At 40.4% G+C, this 20,921-nt stretch overlaps 2 protein-coding genes across 2 annotated transcripts; both read left to right on the top strand.

The window, feature by feature from the left end:
- Positions 1 to 11,350: 11,350 nt before the first annotated feature.
- Positions 11,351 to 15,527, top strand: LOC104454204 (serine carboxypeptidase-like 27). The gene is given in 10 exon segments (XM_010068988.3): positions 11,351 to 11,679; positions 11,682 to 11,948; positions 12,064 to 12,159; positions 12,268 to 12,360; positions 12,455 to 12,540; positions 12,625 to 12,885; positions 13,397 to 13,524; positions 13,631 to 13,726; positions 14,630 to 14,735; positions 15,072 to 15,527. Coding segments are annotated over 10 exon segments (1,401 nt in total). The 5' UTR covers positions 11,351 to 11,552; the 3' UTR covers positions 15,213 to 15,527.
- Positions 15,528 to 17,263: 1,736 nt separating this feature from the next.
- On the top strand, positions 17,264 to 20,857 carry LOC104454205 (serine carboxypeptidase-like 28). Its single transcript, XM_010068989.3, has 9 exons — positions 17,264 to 18,004; positions 18,113 to 18,208; positions 18,413 to 18,505; positions 18,591 to 18,676; positions 18,906 to 19,166; positions 19,907 to 20,034; positions 20,148 to 20,243; positions 20,331 to 20,439; positions 20,522 to 20,857. Exons 1-9 carry the CDS (start codon positions 17,620 to 17,622, stop codon positions 20,669 to 20,671), a joined length of 1,404 nt encoding a protein of 467 aa, XP_010067291.1. The 5' UTR covers positions 17,264 to 17,619; the 3' UTR covers positions 20,672 to 20,857.
- Positions 20,858 to 20,921: the final 64 nt, after the last annotated feature.

Raw genomic sequence — 20,921 nt, 5'->3', positions numbered from 1 at the left:
GACGGAGGCAGCGCGACTATTCTTTATTGTATAAAATATAATAAACTAAAAAAGCATATTAAAATATCCCCTCCCCCTCTCTCTCCCTCCCTCCCTTTTTTATTATTATTCTCGCACCCAATCGACTTTATCTTCTTCTTCTTCTTTTTTCCGCCTGCGTTTTTTTTACTTTGGGGCCCCCGCCCCGGTGGTTTTTTCCACCGCATTCCCGGAAGTGCCCCTGTGTCGGGCGGGAATTCACGGTGCGGAAAGGGGGTGGGAGAGTGATCCCCACGCGCCCCTCCCCACGCGCCCTGCCCATGGGATTCTTTCCTTTTGGATGACGAGATTGGCCTCGGGAATTTCCGGCACGTGTCGAGATCGTGGGTCCTTGCTTGACCCTCCGAAATTCGGATCCTCCCACCGAATCTACCGTTTCGCTCGCCGAATGGAGACTGCTGGGGGGACGTGGGCCGAATTTGTCAGGGCCATTGTCGGGCGCCTAGCGGGAGGCCCATTAAGATGCTCGAATGAGGAAATTCGGCCCGTTTGAGGCCCGTGTGGACTTGACCGAGTATTGCGAAAAGCAAAAGACAGTGAAAAGGAAAAGCAAGTGGCCTCCCTTTTTCCCTTTTTTGCTAAAATCAAGTGGCCGGTTTTTTTTTTATTTGCAAAACTTTGTGAAAACCAAAAGTGGCGACGCCGTGAGGTGCAAGGCATCTCGATTCCATGAGATTTTCCAACTAACTAAGAAGGTTGGGCTTAAGGGGTGATCGATTTTAGGATTGAGTCGGTCCAATCCTGAAACTTGAAATCTACCCTCACAGAGTCGATTTTCATATTTTGAAATTTTGAATCGATCTTGTTGATCTAGTTAGATTTTAAGATTGATTATGTTTTAATATTTCTAAAAATGATCGGTTTACTCTTTCAAGATAAATATTCATCGACACACGATATTTGAAGTGTGATATTTAGCAACAAAACAACGAAAGGTGAAACATCAAGACAAGCCTAGCAAAAGTCTCCGGCTCATCCCCTAATTGGGCAAAATGAAAGTTAAAGTAAATCTTCACTTACCATAAGCAAGAACCCATAAAAGTCTAACACATGACAAACAATTGAAAATTCAAAACGCATAACATAAAATATAATTTATAAAACTTCATTCATCATTCATCCATATAAATATTGCTACACATTCTAACCACTTGAAAACCAAATAAACAACAAACATAGCTAAAATGGGTTCAATCCAAAATCGATCCAAGATCGATTCAAGTACAACCCATCGATCCAATTCGGCAACCTAACTCTAGAACTAAACTATGCAATGTCAATTCCTAGTTTTGGGGATTGAGGATCAAATCATTTTTTCGGGAGAATTGGACCAAACCAAGCTGTACCAGTTTTCATGGGAACTAATCCAAACCAAGCCATGTAATATTGGTGTAGTTCAGCTACTTGAGCTAGGGTGAATCTTCTCCTTGTGAGCAAAAATTTTACAATTCAATCTGGCTGATTATTTCATTATAAACAGCGCAAAATCAGCTTATATATTTCTTTTTTCTATTGCAAATGAATCAAGTCGCTTCTCTTTACACTATGAAGCAAAACTAATTCTAGCTTTATTCAATTATGTCAAGATACATAGAGAATAAAAAAAAATAAAATAACTCTTATCAACGTGGATTTTCTGCCTATTCTTTTTTCAACAAGGAAATTAACGTCCTTTAAGCGCCAAAAAAGGAAAAAAAGAGTGAGTGGGAAGTTAACATCCTCTTTCTTTCTCTGTTTCCCGGGGCACGCGCACTTATGCAAACGCATCTAATTGGGCGTTGACCGTGAATGATCTCTCATTGGCTGTTGACCAACAGTGGGCTTGTCCTTATTGGTCAAGCGACCAATGGGAGCTGCGGAATTATTTTTTATCTTATTTTATTCAGCCCTTCACTTTATTTTCGAGAAGACTAAAGTTCAGATTCCGTAAATCCAACCCCACCAGATATGGATGCGACGTTACCGCGTCAAATCTCGCAATCCTCCGCTCTCGACACTAGTGAAAGAAGCACGACTTTTTGGGTCAATGAAAAACGGATTATAGACAAATTAAAATCTTTCGGGGAAGGATCTTGGATGAGATTTGAATTGCTATCTTTCTATGTTTGAATGTGAAACGACATGGGCAATAGAAATTCAAATTCGAAATTTCGAGCGATTTTAAAAATAGTTGTCATCTCCTATCTATTTATGAATTATTATCCTATTGTTGCACTCCTGATTGATCCTTAACTAATTTTCTCGGATGCGAAGTCTCTGCTCATTTAAAATGTGTTTGGTCGTCAAGAATATAATATTAAATATGATATAATAGGGCCAAATTTGGTTTATTGAAATATATGAGGCGACGATGGATATTGATATATGATTTAATATGCTACACTATCTCACCATTAACTTGATGTATACAGGCTAGAATTTAATAGAAATATAAAAATAATAAATAATTCGAAAAGAAATCGGACCAAAAAATATTGTCCTATTGGGTTAAGTTAAATGGTACAACTAGTCTATTAGGCAATACTGATATGGCATGATACGGAGAATCCATTATCTATTGATTAGGAGAGATTATTTTATGCAGCAATGGAGACATAGTGTTACTTACCAATCCATTGCTCGCGTGTTCTAAATTTATTATACTCAGAGTCACGTGCATAAATATTTCGCTTTTGATTGGTTGATTACGTTATGTAGAGTATCTGTCATATAAAATATGCTAGCAATATAGACTTAAAAGGGTATTAGTAACTCTGTGGCAACAGACATGAGTCATGGCAAAAGCCAATGTTAACTAGATAAATTTATGATTTTCAAGTCTTAAAATGTAGGAAGTTTTAAACGGCAATGCTTGAAGCCATTGGTATCTAGTGAACTCCATAGACATGAGCAATCAAATCATGGGAGGCATGTCGAGTTTGGTACCTCACACGTGAGTCTAATGCACAAAATAAAATTTCGTCACCTAACGGTGCATCCATCACTAACAAGTGTAGACTCCTTCAATAATCTCGTTGAGCTAACATAATTAGTCTACCGATCCATTTGTTGATGCTATGTATAAAGGAAAAAGTTAAACCTAGTTTCCACTTTTCATTTTACCAAAACTCCTTTATCCCATCTCAATATAGAAAAAAGCAAATAGACTATTATCTAGCATCAATAATTAAAATCCTATGTCTGGATGATTACTCAACAAACATATGGTAGCATTATAAGTCTCTATACATATTCTTTACTAAAAATCATTTATAAAAAGAAACGTGTTATATGTATCTAAGTTTTGAGTTTTTTATATCATAAGAACAAATTTAGGGTAAATATCTTATAATTAGTATAATTCGATATTTTTTTATGTCACAAAAAAAAATATGAAGTAAACAAGTTACGATGAAAATAATTTTAAATTTTTTATGACTTTTTTCTCGCGAAACAAATTATCGTCCTTTGTCATCAAAGCGGAAAAGGAAGTACCTGGTTCCCGCTCTTTGATCCGTTCAACTAAAATATCCCAATTTCGCTCTTCTCCAGAAACGTCCTTCCACAGCATGCGTCAGGCATGACGCCACGTGGTGAGTGATCTTTTATTCTGGCGAAATACTCACCCGAGTCAGGACCGTTGGATTGTGTGATGCCCGTATAAAGAAAGAAGAAGACAAGTCGAGAGCTGTCGTTTTACTTTGATAGTTAAGATGCCGTCCGCTAGTCGATGAAGCAGGAAACTTCAAGCACGGCACGTGCAAGAAAAATCCAAGTTGTACCCGAACCGGTCAGGCCCTCAGGGCCCGACGAGCGCGCGAACAAATTTGGGCGTCGGCGCCGAGGGCAACAGCTCATCTAAAATTAAGAAGCGTCTCGAAAAATGACATGCTCCGAATCGAATTATTTATATTCGCGAAATACAATTACCGACTTTAAACAAAGGTCTAAAGGACGCTTTTTTTTAGCATTTACGTTGTTAATTAGTCTAAACGGGCAAGTTCATACAATACTCGATGTGAATTGATATTTCGTCTGAATCAACGGAGTAAACAAGTTCATTTCTTTTTTTATAGGAATTGAAATAAATGAAAGTCCTAAATTACGATATGGCAATTTTTATTGATAATTTGAAAATTGCGTTCTACCGCATTCAAATTAGGTTGGTAACTACCTTAAACATGTGTGGATTGAGTTTTATTTAATTTGGATAACATACTTGCTCAATCCCAGACTATAAAATTATTCAATCGACCATTAATTTATTATATGAATATCAATTCAATCATAAATTTTTTCAATATTACCGATTTAGTTATAAACACTTGCTCAAAATTGTAAAATAATCTTTTCGATCAATTTTTCCTATGAATTACTAACGTGACTGTCATCCATATAATAGGTTTAACATTGGTTGAGTAATTTTCCCAATTGCAATTATGCTATATTATACTCACGATATAACATGAATAGCTTTTGAATATATTCAACCGGATGAGGGCTCAATTCAACACAAGATCAGTCATTCTTGCTTTTAAGCATTAAGGCTACGTTTGGTCATTCAAATTTTCAATCAGAATAGGACTGGATATAATAGAATATGAAATTTATGGATTTTGCTATATCTTATCTATTATTTGATGATTACAATGATAAAGTCAAATATATTTATATCATACAATACATCGTTTTGTATAAATGACATATTAGTATAAAATGACCAAAAATTTTACAAACGAATATGTTAAAAATATTTCAGGACACTATTGGCCACTCTATTTTTATTTGCTATTTTGTTTTATTTTCTTGTCTTTCTTAATTAATCTATTTTTCCCCTCCCATCATTTTCTAATAAAAATTTGTTAAATAGTAAATTGTACTAATATACCTAGAATATGTAATGTATATAAATATATATATATATATCTATATTTTTATATTGAATTTATATTATAAAATAGAATTAAATTTGAATATATAAATAAAAATAAGATTAATTAAACTAACTAAATTATTAGTTTTTGTTATTTTTAATTTCTTATATTAGAATTAAGATATTAATTATATTGAAATATAATTTTAATTATGTTAATTTAATAAATTTGTTATTCAAGAAAAATAACTTTATAAATCTTATCAATCTTTATCCCACCTCTAATGAGATAATTTTATTCAGTTTTATATCTATTTACATTCGACTTTATTTTGTCTTGAGTATGCATCAAATGCGGGATATGATAAATTTGATCATATTATGAATTTTATTCTAACTGCTATACGCAACATAAGTGAAATTCTCTTTTTACAAAACTATGGTATTGAAAAATCGATTGATGGGCTTTTGTATATTATTCAAGTAATTTGCATGTACAAAAAGAAATCAAACTGCAAGATTCACCTTTGTTTATTATTACTTTGTCTATTTTTCCATTTGTTTTTAATATGGAGAGATGAAAGAAATATTGACCTTTATTACTTTGCATAAACGTGGTATTTTTTTCGATAAAAAAACCCAATTTGGTATTTTTTATTAAAAAAACTAACTAGTGTTAAAAAAATAAATTTATCAATTTTCAAATAGTTAGGGACTAGATGAAACATTAGATGAAAAGTTATGGACCAAATTGAGCAAATCGAAATCTTAGGGATAAAATTGAACATTAGATGAAAGTTCGGGGACCAAATTGTGCAAATCAAAAGCTTGGGGATGAAATTGAACATTACATGAAAGTTCATGAATCATCTATGACATTTTCTCTTATTTGTAAATGAAATAAAAAAACAGATTCCACGTCAAAATCATTTGAAGATGGCTTCAGGAAGAGGAAAGCGTGGGAATGTCACGGCCCTATACGTGCAATCATGCATCGGCTCGTGCGAAAAGCCATCATTTCCTGCTTTCACTTATTTTCGGGCCTCAACTTGGTGGTAGGTCCATCTCGTGGCCGGAAAAGACGACATGGGAGGTCCATTCGTGCGTAAGGCCACCTAATTGTGTTACCTAAACTGCCCCAGATTCCGTGTGGAAGAACTAGGCAATAGGCTGTCAAGTCGGGGTCAGGCCTTTCTTAAAGTCAAAAAAATTGCGATGCTCCACATGGAATTCATATGATTTAAAAAAGTAATATGTTATTTGTACATATATCTTGACATGGTCAAGGATCATGCTACTTTTTGTTGAAACTCTTGTCAATTGAGAATAATAATATGAAATATTGATTGGAGGGATTTATGTATGATTTGATATATCATAACAAATATTACATCAATCTAGTTATATGTTTTATGAAATGACTAAATAAGATAACATATTAATCAAGATACACATAATCACAGAGGATATTCTCACAATCTCGAGAGATATAAAAATCATCTTAACTGTTTAAAATATCTCTAACATAATTTTTTAGATGCACTACTGATACTAAGTTGAGTATAACATGAAAGCTAGATTTAAGGAATTTTTGTATAATTTGATATATCATAACGAATATTACATCAACCTATTCATAAGCTTTATAAATGATTAAATAAGATAACATATCAATCATACGCATATTTATAAACGATATTCACACAATCTCATCATAAATTTCCTAAACGTCTCTAACGTGGTCGATGAATACAGGTCGACGGAAACTGTCAATGCAAGAGTAGCACCTTTGCCAGTACAGTAGACGAGGTTAAACGACCACTCACTCACACTAAGGTTTGTGTTTTGTCGAGAATATAGATAATAAGCGGCAAACCATTTTATCTACGAGGATGAAAGTGAAGACTTGACTTGGTCAGTCGATTTTACAGTCGCAAAGGCGGTCTTAACATCGTTTGTTTTCCTATCAGTCAAACGATAGGAGCATTTGACGGCTGTAAGCGATAGAAATTAATGCATGCCTTTTAGTTTGCGTGATATTTTTCTTTCGGCTCATTTATGAGACATAAGCGGCAACAGGCAACCCCAAGGCGGCCATCACCGGTGACACACGACCCATCAAGTGACGCCGTTGTCGGCTTCCGATAGCTCCTCGGTGGAAATCGTAGAAGAGGAACAATGAATGCGAGATAAACAATGAACGTGGACTTGTACTTTTAAAGTACCGAAAGCCCAAAACGGGTCTCCATCTGGTTTGAACTTTCAAGTTTCAATCTTCCAAATACTGGCATTTGGCCAATAGGATTCCAAAAGCATTTGCTAGGCATCTTATATTTTCCTCAAGGGGTTTAAGAGGCTTAAAGTTCATTGAAAAAGCTGAACCAAACGGGGCCTTAGTACTAGGTTGGAATATTTAAATATTAAACTATGCATTCAGCTAATTATTTAAGCTTTTTTTAAATATTTGGAATTGATTCCACAAATTTTTACATAGTATTAGAGTCAGTGCTATCCCTTTCATGAATCTTCATGCACCACCCCCTTGTTAGTCAAATTCCATGCACTGCCTTCATTGGTGAGATTCCATGGGCTTGAACGTGAGAGTGGGTTTTGAAGTATTGTCTTATATTGCTTGATAACAAATCTTAATAGTTATTTATATTAACACGGTCTCCCTCTACTTTCACAAAAAAAAAAAAAAACACACGGTCTTCCTCCACAATAATTGGTACTAGTCTCACCAAAATCTCACATCACAATTGATTTCTCAACGGGAAAATTTTCCAAAAAATCCTCAACCTATTACATTTTTGCCAATTTAGTAATAAACCTTTTTAGTTTGTCAATCTTGTCATAATTTTTTTGATAATTTGCCCATTTAGTGAATTTGGTAAATTGTACCAAAAAATTACTAACATGTACGACCGACGTTAGTATAGACAAATATTTAGAATTTTTGAACTTCTATTTGTATTTTCTTTTATTTTTATTTTCTTTCTTTCTTTTTTTCTTCTGAGCCCGACAAGGGTCACCCACCTATAGACAAAAGATTTGCGGCCCTTGTCAAGTTTGAATTGACATCCGTACAACAAATTAAATACTGTGTTGGAAAATTTGAAAAATATAGTATAGAATTAACATTCGTATAATCGGTTCAGGACTCATTAGACACTTCCCTAGTATATAACATATAAGTACCTTTGATCCCACTTTCCGTATATTCCTCGTGATGCCCTTCCGAATTAAATGGATTGCTAAATAAAAGGGATAAAATCGTCAATACGCATGCTCTTAGCGGCATGTACGTGTTGGTTGCCCTGTTGATCGCTTAACTCCCCCCATTAGCGACGACAATTTCCCCATCCCAAATGGACATTCGCCCCACCCCCGAACGGCCCGAATAGAACCCGCAATCCACGGTCTGCGTTGGGGTAAGAATGGAGCAAAGTCTCGTGCACCACGTGCGGGGAGGTTGGGCATGGGTTCGGTCAGCCCCACCCGCTCTGCAAATCTCCATTTTAAATATTCCTAATCCCAGTTTCCTCGAATGAATAGTTCGAGTTTTGATAATAATAACATTTTCTATTTTTCTCCCAATCGTTTTCATTTTATACCCGAGGGTTCTCAATAACAAACTCCTCTCTTTTTCTTCTCGCATTAATTGCTTTGATTTTGTAAGAATTTCATATTGGATGATAAAAAAGTCCAAAACTCTTGGGATATGCCGGGGGGGAAAATCCGCACGTCCGCTGAATCGAGGACGGGGCGCATAAACTTGCCCTGCGCAGGGCATGGAGCGGGAATGGGGCAGCTCCATCAACTGTGGGCAATGGGCAGGAGATGGGGGATGCAATCCAGTCTCTCGTCTCAGACATCTCACCGCATATTAACCCATTTATGGGTTTTAAGATAGAGAGAATTGTTCTCGACATTTGGGGAATTCTATTTTTGGCGTCCTCAAAAGAGAGTAATTGCACGCGCGCCCGAAAACATCAGTACTTCTTGCTGCAAGTCCAATTCTTTGTGTCTTTTGAATGTTCCAAATCAGCATTGCGAGAATTGTCCGACGGACGAAGGAGCTTCCAAGGGATGCTCATCTGGCCATCATGGATCGATCCTCCCGTCCCTTTCTCCCTACTCCGCCCCCTTTTTGTTTTCTTAATTGATATGTTGACTTCTCGACACTTAACAAATCAATTTCGTCACGGACGCCTCCTCGCCTCCCCTGGCCAATTCAGGTCAGATCCGAAATCAGAAGAAAGTGCCTCCGACTTTCGCGCGTTGAATACCATTGTATTCAACATAAAATCCCATGTGCTTGATTGGCTGACTAAGCAAAGCATACCAGATACGAAACAAACAACGCATGTACCCCCGTAGTGGGTTGGTCATCTTTTCGGTGCTTGATTGGCTGGCTAATATAGCATACTCTTGTCCACATACACTACCGCGATTGTAGCCACTGAACGTGTGGATCTTACCTAGACATATATATGATCAATTACTATGATGGCTTTGCTCTATGTATATGACTTTTCCACTTACACAGGGATAAATTCATAGGGAAAAATAGACAAAATTGAAAAACTAGAAAGGAGAAAGAAACACGAACTAAATGCCATTGGAATTGAACCTAATTCTACACCTCATCGATTCCATAACCAACCCTTTTTTAAAAAAATGTCTAGAGGCAATTATTGATCATGCTCAATAATAAACAAAACTTGGATCATCAACATATCGACGTCATAGGAATTTTGCATTAAGATAATGCTTTTTCTGTTTTAATTTCTCAAGAAATGCTCCAAAATACTCATTCCCTATATCAATTTACTAACACACACAAAGGCAATTTTGAAGACGAACAAGGAAATAAAATCAAGCTTAACAAAGCCCAACACATCTTTTTATATATTTTGATATATGGAGGGGAGTTTACTAACATAATAGTTTTTGGACCCCTATAAAAGTAAAGGCATGTCATGGACGGACTCCACGATAATTGCTTACTTGACCGTCCAAATTATTAGAAACCATCGTGGGACCCACTCTTTAAAAAATCCGTGGCTCACACCATATAGTTACTTTCCCAGGGTGGGATCAGATTGATGGGGGTGTAGGCCTCTGTGCTAGGTTTCGACTGTCAACTTTTTTCTCTAGAAGTTAATATTCACTAGGTATTAGGTTGTGCCTAGAATGGATGTAGGTTTGGCAGGATCGTTATCTTGGTGAGAAATTTTGTTGGACAATTGGTGAGTAAATATTTGCTAATGGCCACGTGCTCAGCCTCTGTCTATTTAATTGTGAAATTTGGATCTCGCTTTTTGAGTTGCTAGCTTACTGGGTTAAGCCTTGTGGCGAGAAATTAGCTGGTCAATTGCTAGCTTACGTATTAGTCCTAGATGATGGTATTGGGCAACTAAATAAGGGGATTTTCAGTGTTTTTACATAAACTTCTTCGTTTAGTGCCATAATTATTGAATATGTGTGACATTGTTGATTTGGCAGATGCATTATCCTGCAAACGATTTTTTTTTTCAGGATTGGACACCATTACCTATTAACTTTCCACGGGTATTAAATTATTCAAGTTGGCAAGATTCGGGAGAATTGCTTAAAAGACGTGATTTTGCAACTCTTTAATAAATGAAGGTTGGGCTTTATATTCCCGTGGGAGTTTAGGGGTGCGCATGATAACATTTCTGTTCCAGAAATAGTTTAAACAGAAATGAATTTTTCTATTTCTATTTCTACGGATGAGTTTTGAGGAAAAAAATATGTTTGATAACTTAATAAAATTTATATTTCAAAAAATAAATTCGTTTGATGAGCAAGAGGAGAGGCAGAGAAGAGGCGGAGGCGGAGGAGAGGCGGAGGAGATCTGTTGCCGAGGGGTGTTCGGACAACAAGCGGGGACAGTGGGTCGCGGCAAGGGGCTGGATTCGTGAGCAGATGTGGATGAGCCGGAGGAGAGGCGGAACAGAGGCAGAGAAGAGGCGGAGGAGAGATAGAGGCGGAGGAGGAGGAGGAGGCAGAGAAGAGGCGGAGCAGGAGGCAAAGAAGAGGCGTACGAGGGAGAAGAGTGAAATTAGGGTTGGGAGAAATCGAAATTGATTTTCCCTAATTTCTATTTCGGAATGAAATCTATTACGTAAATGAAAATTTGATAAACGTTATCAAACAAAGTTTTTGTTAAATTGCTCGGAAAGAAAAATCATTTTGGAACAGAAATAATTTTTATCATGCACCCCCTTAATGACGCTCATGCCTAAACAAGGAATGGCAATAAACAGAAAGTTAACATCTTTCTCGTTTCCTCAAAGGCATCAATGATAAAACGAATAATCCAACCTTCCACAAATAATTCTCTCGTTGACAACGAAATCCCAATCAATCATTCCCCATCGCCAAATTTTAATACTCTCTCTCTCTCCCTGTCTCACATGGAATCTCCTCAAGTTCCTGTGAGGTGGTGAATGCGCGTTGGGATCTGGACCTGCTGGTCCCGGAAATATCCCCGTCTCGCGGTTGAATTGGAACATACTCTCCCGCTCTCTCTCTCCAATAAATCCCGCCCCACTACACGAAGGGCAAGTCCCCATCAGCACCCCCCCCGCAGTCAATTCAGCTCCCGATCTCGTGCGCAGCTCGTGCCGTCATCATGGGCCGTCGCCTTCGCCTTCGCCTTCCACTCTCCGCGGCGCTGCTCCGCCTCTCCCTCTCGCTCTCGCTCCTCTCCACCCTCGCCGCCGGCGCCTCCGCCTCGCCGGAGCGGGAGCGGGACAGGATCGGGAGCTGCCCGGGCAGCCCCCGAACGCCGGCTTCGCCCAGTACTCCGGCTACGTGACGGTGAACCGGCAGGCCGGGCGGGCGCTGTTCTACTGGCTGGTCGAGTCGCCGGCGAGCCGCCGCCCCGAGTCGAGGCCCCTCGTGCTGTGGCTCAATGGCGGGCCCGGCTGCTCTTCCGTCGCCTACGGATTAGCCGAGGAGATCGGGCCTTTCAGGATTAGGCCCGACGGGAAGACGCTTTACTCGAATCCGTATGCTTGGAGCAAATGTGAGTGCGGTGGAATGAGAATTTGATTTTGGTTTCGTTCCCGATTGCTCCGCCGGTACAGAGATATAGCAGCTCATTAGAGTTTTTTTTTTTTGTTTGAATTTGCTTGCGACAGTGGCGAATTTGCTGTTTCTCGAGTCTCCGGCGGGCATCGGGTTCTCGTACACCAACACGACGTCGGATTTGTACACCACGGGGGATCAGAGAACTGGTTAGTTTCGAGTGCGTCGGTATATCTGTAGTACATTCATAGAATTTTAGCTTAGAAGATGCAGAGTTCGAGTTTGACATCCTTGGTTTGTTATGTGACATGGTTTAGCTGAAGATGCGTACGCTTTTCTGGTCAACTGGTTTGAAAGATTTCCAGAGTACAAGCACAGAGATTTCTACATTGCCGGGGAGAGTTATGCAGGTTTCGGAGCTCTTCTTCGTCGATTCTTGCTGTCATTAATGAGTCTCCATGTGGGAAGTGACCGATCTAACTTTTCATATTCTATTTGTAACAGGCCATTACGTTCCACAGCTGTCTCAACTCGTTTTCGAAAAAAATAAGGGAATTCGGAATCCAATCATCAATTTTAAGGGATTCCTGGTAATCATAGATATTGATCTCAAATTCGAAGAATGATAGTCCTGGCATCATCAATCCTTTACTTTTCCTTTTACCCCTTTTTAGGTTGGGAATGCTGTGACCGATGATTATCATGATCTAATTGGCACTTTTGAATACTGGTGGACCCATGGCTTGATTTCTGATTCTACCTACCATGCCCTCCGAGCTGCTTGTCCGCATGGATCTTCGCAGCACCCCTCGGCAGACTGCATGAAGGCCCTTGATGCTGCGTCCGTGGAGCAAGGAAATATTGATCCTTACAGTATTTTCACTCGACCTTGCAATAGTACCTCATCCCTACGGCACAACTTAAGGGGTCACTATGTAAGTACTTATTCTGGACAATGTTCACTTGAACTGAATAAGTGGATTTGACAAATGCTTAACGACCTTCAATGATTAAGCTTTACTCTAGATCCTGAATTTACTCTAGTTCAGATTCTCCATAAGATATTGGAGAGCTTGGTAACCATTAATGACATACTCTATTGGCTCAACTGAGATCCTTTAGCACCCATGGGATTGGTGATTTTACTGAAAGCCTTCCCTTTACTGAGTCTCACCCTCATTGGATGGGTGACTTCTCTGGTGTATCCAAGGATTTCGCCTTTAATATCTCTCATTCAAGAGTTTTTGACAGAGTCCTATGGAGGCCGTCATGCCCTCGCCCAGTGTTTCTGCAGATTCAAGCTTTTTATTGTTTCATCATCCTTAACACTCTACATTGAAATTCTCATTGTCACAAAGACATACCATGATTTTTTCTCTGTTGCTATCTTGCAAACTGCCTAGTGAATTTTTCTAAATCAAATTCTCTGTTGCCTCCTATACTCAGCCATGGATGTCCAGAGCATACGATCCCTGTACAGAGAGGTATTCTGAGGTTTATTTCAATAAACCGGAAGTGCAGAAGGCACTTCATGCAAATGTGACTGGCCTACCGTATGCATGGAAGACATGCAGGTGCAATATTGCTCTCGAGTTGATCACAAATATGTGCCAGTCATATAGTAAATGGCCGCCAAGCAAAAGTTATATCTGCTAATTTATTGAATTTTGTTGTCTACAGTGATATCGTTGGGAATTACTGGGCAGATTCTCCACTTTCTATGCTTCCTATCTACCAAGAGCTTATTGCAGCCGGTTTGAGGATATGGGTCTACAGGCAAGTTTGTGCAGCTAATTTTCGTGCATCCCACTGTTCTCTTTCTATAATTTTTATTTTTTATTTTTGAAGAAATCCTTGATCATGACACTTGATAGTCGTTAAAATATATTACTTATCTTCTGCACAACCAGATAGCGAGTACTTGATTTGGTAGAGGCAACCGTTGATGATTAAAGTATCATCCCTTGTTGGAATCTGTTCCTCTTTCGTTGTTGTAGCGCATTTCTGTTCCAGTTGGCCTATTGGCTATTATCAATCTTTCAACAGCTTCTTTTCCTCTTAGAATGTGATAACGTAACATGTACTGTGGCCTGATTTAGTTTTGAGTCTCTGTTTCCGTGGCATGGTTCCTCTATTTACCTTGGGAGATTCCTTTTGAATGATTATCTAGTGAGGTGCTCAAGGAAGTCTTCTCAAGCATAGCTTATGTCTAAGCAGGCCTCCTGCAAATTGTTAGTACTATTTCATGTAATTGTTTTAGATTAAATCTTTACCATGAATGTGAGTGCCCAGACCATACTCAATTAACGGGGAAAATGTACAACAGGCACTGTGGGAACTAGGGTGAGAATATGTATAAACATAATAGAAGAAAGACTGAAGACTGAGGAGATAATATAAGCGAGAATGAAAATAGTAGACTCCATAGAAAATGTGGAACTTTTAGTAGCTGCGTGGAAAGTGCAATGGAGTCAAAATCCGCTTTTTAAACGTACCAACAAAAAGAAAAGGGTAGAAAACTGAGCATGACTTGTTCAACTTTTGTCTGTCTACCATTTCTATTGGTGCATATGTTTCAAAATTCATTTTTGGCTGCGGCTGTCTTTTGGGTTTTATTGTGTCATGTTACAGTATTAGTTGTTATATCCTTAATCTGACATCTGATCAAAATCTCTCCAGTGGGGACACTGATGCTGTCGTTCCTGTCACTGCAAGCCGATACTCAATTGATGCCTTGAAGCTTGCCACTGTTATCAATTGGTACCCATGGACAGACAATGGAAAGGTCTGTACTCTTTACAGTTTAATCGAGCTTTGTTCTTTTACTTGTCTGCGGTTAAACAAACTCGAATTTCTCTTTTGCTCTTGCAATCTTTATCTGTAATCAGCTTTTTACAGGTGCTTGACAACGTTTCTACTTCTTTCTCTTCTGAGATATCACCTGGCTATTAAATCATGTAATATTCACGGGCGATACTTTCAGTATCCTAGACAGATAAAACAGATCTGATTGTTGACTCTCTTGTCAATATTAACCAGTCAAAATCAGTTTTAGGGAAAGTTGATTGAGAATTCCATCAAGATGTGCTTGCTTATCCTCAAGCTTCTTCTGGTGATACAGGTTGGCGGGTGGAGCCAAGTATACAAGGGGCTGACATTTGTTACGGTGACTGGAGCAGGACACGAGGTTCCGCTCCTTCGTCCTCGACAAGCCTTCATTCTTTTCAGATCATTCTTGGAGAATAAGCCTATGAGAAGATAGAAGCCGTTACTTGGGTGCAGTTAAGTGTGAATATCTGATGAAAACCAGGAAAAATTCTTTCTATTTAAGAGGATACAGAATAAGTAAGATGCACTCCTCTCGAGTGCCTATTGATTCTTGCCTCCTTTGCGGAGTTCTATTCAATTATGTAGGCCATTCATTACAGATTATTGGTCATCAGAAGAAAGAACAGTGCCATGATGAAATGTATTGAAGTCATCAAATTCTTAACCTATAAAAGCCAGCGGGAAAAGAATATTGTTTGCAGTTTTCCTATTGATGAATGTACCGTAAGACTCATATTTGCTCTCTTAACTGCGACGACCTTGCTTCTTGGGGTTTTGGGGGTCTTGATTTCGTCAAAAATTACTTAAACATCCGTTCTATCTGTGATTTTCTTATCGTATTCAATAATCTTGGTGGAGAAGAAAGATAACATCCACATGATAATTACTCACTCGTGGGCAGTGCAGTTGGTTAAGATCAACTCCTTCCAGCGCATGGAGGTCGAGAGTTCGAAATTCTGCGTTGTTAACGATTTAAGTGGGGAGCTTGGCGGTGGGTTGCAGGGCTAGCTTCCCCCGAGGTATAGTCACTGTAGGTCATCCACCGAGGAAGCCCGTGAGATCCCAAATTGGTGTAAGCCGACAAGGGCATGCTCCGGCGGATCCTCGGTCACAAAAAAAAAAAAAAAAAACATCCACACGATAATTCAATTCAAAACATATAAAAAAAGTCAAGAAACAACTGACGGAAAGGCAAAGTCACGACTCATGAGCGTACTGGCCGATATGGAGATAAGAATTCATTGGCAAAGTCACGACTCATGAGCATACTGGCCGATATGGGGATAAGAGAATTCATTGAAGGGCTCAAGACTCGAGCAAAGTAGTTTATGCGCTGATCCGATAATGATTTAGAGACTTAACAATGCAAATGGGTGGATTTATTTATGTCTTCCTCATTTAAAAATCTTGATTTCGTCAGAGGGATCTAGCTTTCTATAGCCTAGAAGGAAAGCCCGTGAGCTGGGGCATGGCACGAGGTGCGCGAGCTGCCTTCTCCGGATCCAAGAAAATGCCCTACTCATTCCCAAGAAGCTAAAATAATATAAACAAGCATTGCCCTCTTCAGGAAACGTCAAGAAGATGACGTCGACCGTCCATCTCCAGAAGATGAGAGGCGTTCGATGGATGGATCAGCACGATGAATGTTGTGGATTAAACCGCACGACCCACTTGGTGTGGCGGGGGCATCTGGTCCGTAACTCGCAAGAGATGCCTGATGGTTGTAAAACTAAACGGCGCCATCAAAGGACTTAAAAAAGGTCAGAGGAGGGGGGTTTAGTCAAATGAACAGTGGGCTTATCTTTGATCCAGCGAAAGAGAAAAAGAAAAATGGGAATAGCAGTACAGTGTAACATGCTTCATAGAGATCCGTTATTAGGTCAACTGTCCACGATGAGCCCTTCATCTCGATGGCTTTGACTTTGGGTGGGATCCAGTGAGTTTCTGATCTAATGATGGCTCCTCCCTGAGGAGGGTCTTACGTGAAATTTGTTTCATTCAAGAACTTTCCAAACCATGAGATTGACAGCAACATGGGTTTCTCGCAGGTTCATCTCCGCCTGCTTTTGCTGAATGGATTGGTGAACTAAGTTCAGACCGTCCTAATTAAAGTCCGCGGATCATATCAGGAGCTGAGCAATGGAGATCTGCATAAAATTCCACAACACGAATTTCACGCCCGGCGTTTTCAGTTGAAGAAAAAGCTTAAAAAAAGAGACGTGCACATCGAAGTCAGTAGCCAAATGACATTCTGTTCAATGTATTAGGTACATCCAGACCTACTGATCCCCCACAAGGCCATTTTCTTAAGTAGTAACTAACAAGCGTTTTTGAGTATCTTAGAGTAGGTGAGATGGGGAAATCATAGCAATCATAATTCTGTCGGTCCTCCTTCCTCCCCAGCAAAAGATAGAAATATCGCTTGGGCAGGAGGTAAAAAGAGAACAGTTCAAACATCTAGTTGGAGAGGTCGAGATCTCGAGATTGTTTTATTCTCGAGTTCAAACATCTAGAGCATATACAGAGAAAAACCACACCTAGTATCAGCTGACCGGGCGTCACCCTCAGCCCGTCGTCAATTATAAAGTATTGCTGCCTGCCCTTTGGAAAAAAGTCAGAGCCAGTTGAGCTAAGAAATCGCTTCTCACAAGCAACATTCTCAATAGTATAAAAATGATTGCATCCTGGCCATCTCGGAACAATCCTGTGGACCTTTCACATGGCACAATAAATTCCCAAGGCATCACTTAGAAATCAATTCACAAAAGTTCCACTGAGCTGAAGCAAACTCCATTCCAAAAGCTGACCAATAGCTAAACAGGAACGTTTCTTCAAACCCAATGATGAGCAAGGAGAATTCTGCTTCTTTGCCTCGCCTTCTTCTAGTGCTTGCGCTCTTGCTGCTATCTTTTACTTCTGCGACTTCCATAAATGTCCAGCAAAAGAAGGACAAGATCGTTAAGTTGCCAGGACAGCCGGCGAATGTGACCTTCTCTCAGTACGCTGGCTATGTCACGGTGGACCCGAGTGCCGGGAGGGCTCTGTTTTACTGGTTGATCGAGGTGCCGCGCCATCTTCGCCCGGCGTCGAAGCCGCTGGTCCTATGGCTGAACGGCGGGCCTGGCTGCTCCTCGGTGGCGTACGGCGCGTCTGAGGAGGTGGGGCCGTTTCGTGTGAGGCCGAATGGCAAGACTCTGTATCTCAACCCCTATGCTTGGAACAGAGGTGAGCGGGTATGAATTGTGATGTGTGGGGTGCAATGTGCATGAAAAGCGATTCTACGTCGTAAGTTCTTCATGTGCAGTTTGATTGTGATGGGGTTTGATTTTGCAGAGGCAAACTTGCTCTTCCTGGACTCTCCTGCTGGCGTGGGGTTTTCTTACTCCAACACATCCTCTGATGTATACACCCCTGGTGACAAGAGAACAGGTCTCTCTCTCTCTCTCAAATCAAAATGGCAAAAATAGTTCTGCATTCAAATGAATTGGTCCCTGTAAACTCTGGTTCATCAAACCATCTGAATCCATTTGACTGTGGATCGACTCCTCATGGGCAATCTCATTTGAGATCGCGAATTCACCCTCATCGGTCTAGGCAAAGATACACTTCTTACCAGCTGTTTTCGTTGTGCAGCTCAAGATGCCTTCACATTCCTAATGAATTGGCTCGAGAGGTTCCCTCAATACAAGCATAGGCCTTTCTACATTGCTGGGGAAAGCTATGCAGGTACAAAGCCATCCCATGCACCGCCTTTTTCCGGTAACCGTCTCGGTCTTTGTTTTGATTGATGCTTGCTTTCTGTAATTTGCAGGTCATTACATTCCTGAGCTGTCTTTGGTCATTGCACAGCACAACAACGGGACCAGCAACCCGGTTCTTAACTTCAAAGGTTTCATGGTACGTCACTGTGTTGTCCTCGACTTCAAAGAGGTTCTTCTTTGTCTTTCTCGCCTAGAAAGAATGCGAAGGACACAGAACCATCTGATCTCACGATCACGCTGACATAATATGACATTTTATTATGTTAAAATCACTAGGTATCTTGATTTATGTCAAGAAAGAGATGATAGGTTAGGTCGACATCGATATATCTCGTGTCTTTATATGATCCGGTGTTTCTGGGCAGGTGGGAAATCCACTCTTGGATGATTTCTACGATAACGTCGGCACGTTCGAGTTTTGGTGGAACCATGGGTTGATATCGGACTCCACGTACGCAGCCCTGAATGAATCTTGCCCTCACGATTCATTCCTCTTTCCCCATAACAAGTGTAATGCGGCTCAAACCCGTGCTTTTACCGAGTTTGGGAGTATCGACCCTTACAGCATTTATAAAAGCCCTTGCCCAGCAACGGGCACGCTCAAGAACAGTCTGGACCAGTCCCTGGTGAGCCTACTGAAATCACATATTTTTAGACAAAAAGCCACTAATTTACTACCCTTATTTCTTTAACAAAACATTCTATAACTGTTCTCGATGTATCAAGGAAATCACAGTTCAAGATCATTGACAATTAAACGGACCCATCCACTTTTCAGTTGTTTTTTGATTCTTGATTTAGATGGGTTTGCTTTTAACAGTGACATTGGTTGTGATAGCCTCTGCGATGGGTTGAGTATTCAGTCAAGATCTTGAAGTCAACGTCATCATTAGGTTTTAAAGGAAAAGAAACGCCGAGCACGCTATGTCTCCACTAATCTTCCCTCATTTGCTTACTGTATGTTTTCACTTAAATTTTAAGAAAAATCTCGGTCTTTCATCCATGTAGCAGCCACAGCCATATACTTAGCTCTTACCCACTATTTACCGAATCGTGATTCATCGTCAACAAGATAAAACTTTTAGGTGGAAGTTGCATGCAAGGGATTAGTTGGACCTAAAAAATATAGCCATGAAAAGGCAGAGTGCGATCTGGAGATGATGATGTTCAAAAGTCAATACGAATTTCACCAATTATTACTCCTTGCTCGTGATTATGGGATTTGGGTAAATCTCGTGAATGCATTCCCCAGTCGGCACGACCATACGGTCCTACTTTGTCTCGGAAAACTGCGAGCTTTTTTGGTTTTCGGGTTCTACCGAAGTACCGTGATTTCTTAGCTCATCATCTTTCTCCTTGATCTCAGCCATGGAAGTTCAGAGGGAACGAGGAGTGCATAGTAAGGTACACGAAGAAGTACATGAACCGACGAAGCGTCCAAAGGGCTCTCCACGCCAACGTCACTCGCATCCCTCATCCTTGGACCCCTTGCAGGTTCTCGCCATGCTCAAGGGGGCTCGCTCCCTCGGCCCCTCGAAACCTCGTTCCCGCATTTCCTCTAACACTTGGCGACCCGGATTGTAATCCATCGTTTCTATTTTTTGCAGCGGGGTGGTACGGGCAAACTGGACGGATTCTCCGAAATCGATGCTCCCCATCTTGAAACAGCTCATAGCCGCGGGCCTTCGAATCTGGGTCTATAGGTACAGCTCTCGTCTTCGTTTTTTCCTCCTCCTCCTCCTCATCCCACGAGCTCGTTCTGATACCTCTTTCGAACGCCGTGTCACCAGCGGCGACACCGACGCCGTGCTGCCGCTGTCGGCGACCAGGCACTCCATCAAAGCTCTCGGGCTCAAGACCACCGCCAGCTGGTACGCTTGGTACGATGATCTCCAACAGGTAATCACCCTTATCTCCTCTCTCGTTTACGTTTGAACAATGGCGGAATCTGACGTGATGGGTGGTGGTGGTGGTGATCCAGGTCGGTGGGTGGAGCCAGAAGTACGAGGGCCTGACGTACTCGACGGTGAGGGGCGCCGGCCACGAGGTGCCGTTGGGCCAGCCCAGGGTCGCCCTCTTCTTGCTCCGGCATTTCTTGAAAAACCAGTCCTTGCCCGGCCTCTCTTTCTAGCCCCTTCCCAACACCCCCCCTGAAAAAACAAAAATTTGTAGATTCACTTCATTTTTATCTCTTCGTCCTTCCTTAATTTTATTTTTGTTATTTTTTTTTTAAATTTCTATGTCGTCAAATAAGAGCCTCTCTCTCTCCATAGAAATGAAATGAGAAAAGGATGCGAATGCCGCGTTGCATTTACTTCGATTGTTTGTCTCCGATTTCTTAGTGTTCTTGTTCGGTTCATACTATTCAAAAAGAAAAAGAG

Source organism: Eucalyptus grandis, chromosome 7 (genome assembly GCF_016545825.1).
Source record: "Eucalyptus grandis isolate ANBG69807.140 chromosome 7, ASM1654582v1, whole genome shotgun sequence".
NCBI classification, from domain to species: Eukaryota; Viridiplantae; Streptophyta; class Magnoliopsida; order Myrtales; family Myrtaceae; genus Eucalyptus; species Eucalyptus grandis.
The sequence above is the reverse complement of the archived record's forward strand: the minus strand, read 5'-3'. Positions and strand labels throughout refer to the sequence as shown.

Bases quoted from the DNA above. Each gene is read 5' to 3' on its own strand.
- LOC104454205 (XM_010068989.3), top strand. From the start codon at position 17,620: ATGATGAGCAAGGAGAATTCTGCTTCTTTGCCTCGCCTTCTTCTAGTG. The intron at 18,005-18,112 runs GTGAGCGGGTAT...TTGATTTTGCAG, and splicing joins CCCCTATGCTTGGAACAGAG to AGGCAAACTTGCTCTTCCTG. The intron at 18,209-18,412 runs GTCTCTCTCTCT...TTCGTTGTGCAG, and splicing joins CCCTGGTGACAAGAGAACAG to CTCAAGATGCCTTCACATTC.